Raw genomic sequence first — 4,961 nt, forward strand, 5'->3', positions numbered from 1 at the left:
CATTGTACATATTGTAGTAGGAAGTACTACTACAAAACATTCAATATTCAGAAAAAGTCATTAATGATGTTATTTCAGGATAATCAGGAAGGGAGCAGAGTCCAAGACTGCTTATGAGTTGATTTACATTGAAGATTAAGGAACTCTTAGAGGCAGACATGGAGAGAGGATGAGAAGAGGTGAATTTGGGAGACTTTAACAAATCCCTAGGCCTGGGGCACCATACCTTCACACAACAGTTTGAACAAAACAGAAACTGTTTATCAACTGATTTGCTTTTTCTTTGCACATTTTAAACAAAAACTTATGAAAATGTATGCCAATCTGCAGCTTCCACCTACCTGCCCCAACCCCAGAGGACCATAGGAAGTGCAAATGCCAGCTTCTGGGAAAGTACACAGATTTTGCCACATGACACTGGATTAAAAAATCACAACCTTCTCATATTTTGTCCCACAGCATCTTTAGGCAGGCCCTGTGAGGTAGACCCAGCAGAGATAACTGTCCCAAATTTTCACATGATATAACTGAGCCTTAGAGAAGTTCAGTAACTTGCTTAAGACAAAACAGTTTATGTTGAAAGTGAAATCGGGGCGCATGCGGGTGCGCGAGGCTCCGGTGTGGCGCAGCGGGGCCGGTGTGAGGACGCGTGCGCATGCGGACGCGCGCGGGTCCAGTGCGGCGCGGCTAGCCAGGCAGTGCGCCTGTGCGGCCGGCGCATCCCAATGGAGCGTGGAGGCGGTTTCGGGGCGGGATCCCGTGCTGAGGGGAATGCGAGGGGGCACCCCGCTCCCCGGGAAGATGGCTGAGTCAGGCGCTGTACGAACCTCGCCACCCAACCACCGGCCTACAGGGTCTTGCTAAATTGCCTAGGCTGACCTTGAATTTGTGATCCTCCTGCCTCAACCTCCCCAAAAGCTGGGATTACAGGTATGGATGGATTTTTAAAATCAGATGAGAGACAAAGACTAGCCAAAGAGAGAAGAGAAGAAAGAGAAAAATGTCTGGCTGCCCGGGAGCAGCAGATCCTGGAGAAACAGAAAAGAGCTAAGCTCCAGTATGAAAAGCAAATTGAGGAGCGATGGCGGAAACTGGAAGAGCAGCGACAACGGGAGGATCAAAAGAGGGCTGCTGTAGAAGAGAAGAGGAAGCAGAAGCTCCGAGAGGAGGAGGAGCGACTGGAAGCAATGATGCGCCGGTCCCTGGGGCGTACACAGCAGCTGGAGCTGAAGAAGAAGTGTTCGTGGGGAACATCACTGGCCACAGGACCTGGAGGACGTGATGCATGTGACAAACTTTCTACATCAACCATGAATTTGCCAAAGCAGATGGAGCCTCCCATGAGTAAACACCTGTCTTCATCCACCGTGGCAATATCCTATTCCCCAGACTGAGCTCCTCATCGCATGCACCTTAGTCCCACGGAAAACTTTCTTGTTATGCGACTGTTGACACCCACACAGGCTTCTTTAGCCAGAAGCAGAAGTGCACTCATGCTCTCTGAGCAGGCCAATGACTCAGTATTCCATGCCTGTCCTCGTGTAGCTCCTGTTGGCCCTCTTAAATCTTCGTACAAGTCTTCTCTTACCCGAACCACTGAGAGGAAGAAGGCTACAGCTACATCTGGTGCAGGAGATGCTGGGAAAGGAGCCCCAGCAGGAGCAGAGGCCTCTCCGGTGGAGAAGGTGAAGAGGGGACAGCGAGCGACAACTTCCATCCCTGCCGGGGGCCTTGGGTCCCCACTGAGAAGATGCGAGCTTCCCGCAGGCCTTCCTAAGAGATCGACTTCTCCTGTGTTATCCAAGACAACTTCAAAAGTGTATCCTCAGTCTCCAAAGACAGTGAAGCCATCATACCCAGGGTCTCCTGTGAAGTACCGCTTTCCCCCCATTCCCAACCAAGAAACACCCAAGAAGAAAGCAGAGAAAGAGAAGAGCAACAAGGAAAAGGAAGGTGCCTCAAGTCAGGCTGCTGGCCACCTTGGAGAGGAAACTCCAGAGAAGTATGTGACAGACAAACATGCCACCGAGAAGCATGTGGCAGAGAAGCATGCCACCGAAAAGCATATGGCAGACAAACACGCCACTGAGAAGCATGTGGTAGATAAGCACGCCACCGAGAAGCACATGGTGGAGAAGCATGTGGAGGACAAGCATGCCACTGAGAAATATGCTGCCACAGGAGGGAAGGTTGAGAGCAATACAGCCTTGGGGAAGCCTACAGCAGGCACCACTGATGCAGGAAAGGCTGCAAAGATCCTAGCTGAGAAGAGAAGACAGGCTCGGCTGCAGAAGGAACCGGAGGAGCAAGAACGATTGGAGAAGGAAGAATAAGAAAGGCTAGAGAGAGAAGAATTGAAAAGAAAAGCAGAGGAGGAAAGGCTGCGCCTAGAACAAGAAGCCCGTAAGCAAGAGGAGGAAAAGAAATGGCAGGAAGAGGAAGAAAGAAGAAAGGCAGGAGAGGAGGCTAAGCAGAAGGCAGAGGAGGAGCTGTTGCTGAAAGAAAAGCAAGAAAAAGCCATGATTGAAAAGCAGAAAGAAGCAGCAGAAGCAAAGGCCCAGGAGGCAGCTAAACAGATGCGTCTAGAAAGAGAACAAATCATGCTGCAGATTGAGCAGGAGAGACTGGAGAGGAAGAAGAGAATAGATGAAATCATGAAGAGAATAAGGAAGAGTGATGTGTCTTCAGAAGTGAAGAAAGAAGACTCAAAAGTGGAGATTCAGCCCGTTCTATGTGTGGAAAATAAGACAAAACCAGTTGTCCCCAACAAAATAGAAATCAATGGATTGAACACCTGCCAGGAGGTTAATGCTGTGGGGCGCGCTGCCCCAGAAACTTTTCCACGAGATGTTTTTTCTAATGGGCTTAAACCAGTTGGGGCATTTGTTCATCTGGATGCCCTTGATGGGAAATCAAACAGTCTGGATGATTCAACCGAAGAAGTTCAGTCTATGGATGTGAGGTGGTGTTTGGAAAACCTGTGAAGTTCCCGGTAGTCAAATCAGCTGCCGGTCATCTGAAGAAGCTTCTGTCACCCTTTACGCTGGATTCCAAATTATTAGATCAGAATGTAACTGTATTCCTAGGTAGTCAAACCCTGGCCTCTCATGGTAGAAACCTAGAGGCTTTTGCCTTGTTGGGCTTTAGCGATGTTTCATTTTACAGTTCTATTTATGAGCTTCAGCTGCTGCTAAAACACTTCCTGTCCTTCTGTATTATCATAGTGATCCTCTGAATAACCTGATTGATGCTGGTTCAGAAGTTCATTCCATGACCAGTCTCATGCCCAGAGTTGGAGCACATATTATACATTTAGATGTCTCCTCTTGTAAAATATTCTAGACATTTACCCAAACTCTAGTTAAAACATGTATTCAGCTTGGGCTGCACATCTCCCTTTGTTTATAAGGAAAAGAAATTCTGGAGTTTTCTCCCCCTCTGGGGTTTCTCTGTTTGAAAGTACTATGAAGAAGTCTTTTTTATTAATAAGCTTTGCCACCTGCATTGCCCTACATTATACTCTTTTGGGGGTTAATGTAATAAGTGTGTTTGAGTAAGGAAGCATTAAATGGTCCGTAATAATTTCTGTTGTCTTATGCATATTTGTTTGTACATGGACATCTTTGATGTCATACCTTAAAATCTCCAAACTGTAGTCACTCCAAACCATGAGTGACTTTCCAACTAAATTATGCATCTCATGTACAGGTGGTTGGTTTTCATGTTTTTGCTATTGTTTTTGTATTGTATCTTGGGAGTTTTCTTGGTTTGCTCCTGTGTTTGCCCAACTATAATAAATCCAGGCACAAATAAAAATCATAGTGCTCTGAAATAAGGGGCCTCCAATTGGTCCCAGGACATCACTGTAATAGACTTTAACATGAAAAAATCTGAATGGGAAAAATGACACTAGAATGTATACGCCACACATTTTATGCCATATAATGCTGTGTTTTCTTAATTTCATTTCTTGTGGAAAAATGTGACTCAGATTAAAATGACCTTTTCTTCTTTGAAATTTTATTTTGACTTGTACAATAAGAGGTTTGGAAAGATTTATAATTCTGAGAGAGATTTGCAATCAGGAGACATAAAGATATCTCAATAGCAATCGTATTCATGTGCTTTTAAAGCTAGCTACAGTTTAAGAGTTTATTAGTTATGGAAACTGTGTATGTTTGTGTATGTGTATATACTAAATAAAATACATGCCTCTAAAAAACAAAACAAAACAAAAAAAAAAAAAAGAAAGTGAAATCGGTACTAACTTATGCAGTAGATCCATTTCCTGATTGATCTGTATTGACCTTGGTCTCAGATACAAAATAGAGCAGCAAATAAAATCAAATTGATAGAATTAGAACCCTGTTAAGATAACTCTTAAGTTGAACACATTTATAAACTGTACAGATGCCTTCTTCCTGCAACTCTCAAAGTTCAAATTTGGCCATTTTCTCTCTAGCTCCTATTCCATAACCCTAGACTTCAGGCCAGGTAGAGTCATGGAAAATTCCAGAGGGAGACAGAGAGAGGAGAGCATTTGTTCTAACACTTTGTGTGGGTTGAATGGGAGGAGGCTCCCACCAAGACCTAGGGAGTGTAAGAGGTTGGTGAGGAGTTGCTCACCATAAGTGGGCAGGCATTATCCTGCCTTTCAGGCAGTTAATAAGCCAATATTCTCCACTTGACAATATCTATACATGGAAACAGAAATCAATCATTTCAGGCCCCTTGGAGCTGTTTGCTGAGTAATTCATCAGATTGCTAGAAGGGTAATCTAATTTAGTGGGCATGATGACGAAGTAGTTATCTGAGTCATTCCTGTTGTGTACTGCAGTGGGTAACTGAAGAGTTGATCAGAACAAAACTGCTACAATAATTGCATGAAGAAAACAGATTTGGGTGCAAAGATAGATTGTGGGGAGGAGGAAGGACAGGTATCACAGATATGAGAAAAGTAG

At 44.7% G+C, this 4,961-nt stretch overlaps 1 protein-coding gene across 1 annotated transcript; it reads left to right on the forward strand.

Annotated features, from left to right (window-relative positions):
- Nucleotides 1-725: 725 nt before the first annotated feature.
- On the forward strand, nt 726-3,789 carry LOC308639826 (MAP7 domain-containing protein 2-like; the record flags this gene model as incomplete). The annotated part of the gene is given in 5 exon segments (XM_081278163.1): nt 726-779; nt 781-853; nt 931-1,382; nt 1,509-2,330; nt 2,334-3,789. Coding segments are annotated over 5 exon segments (2,052 nt in total). The 3' UTR covers nt 2,985-3,789.
- Nucleotides 3,790-4,961: the final 1,172 nt, after the last annotated feature.

Source organism: Spermophilus citellus, assembly GCF_964194105.1.
Source record: "Spermophilus citellus genome assembly, chromosome: X".
Lineage (NCBI taxonomy): Eukaryota > Metazoa > Chordata > Mammalia > Rodentia > Sciuridae > Spermophilus > Spermophilus citellus.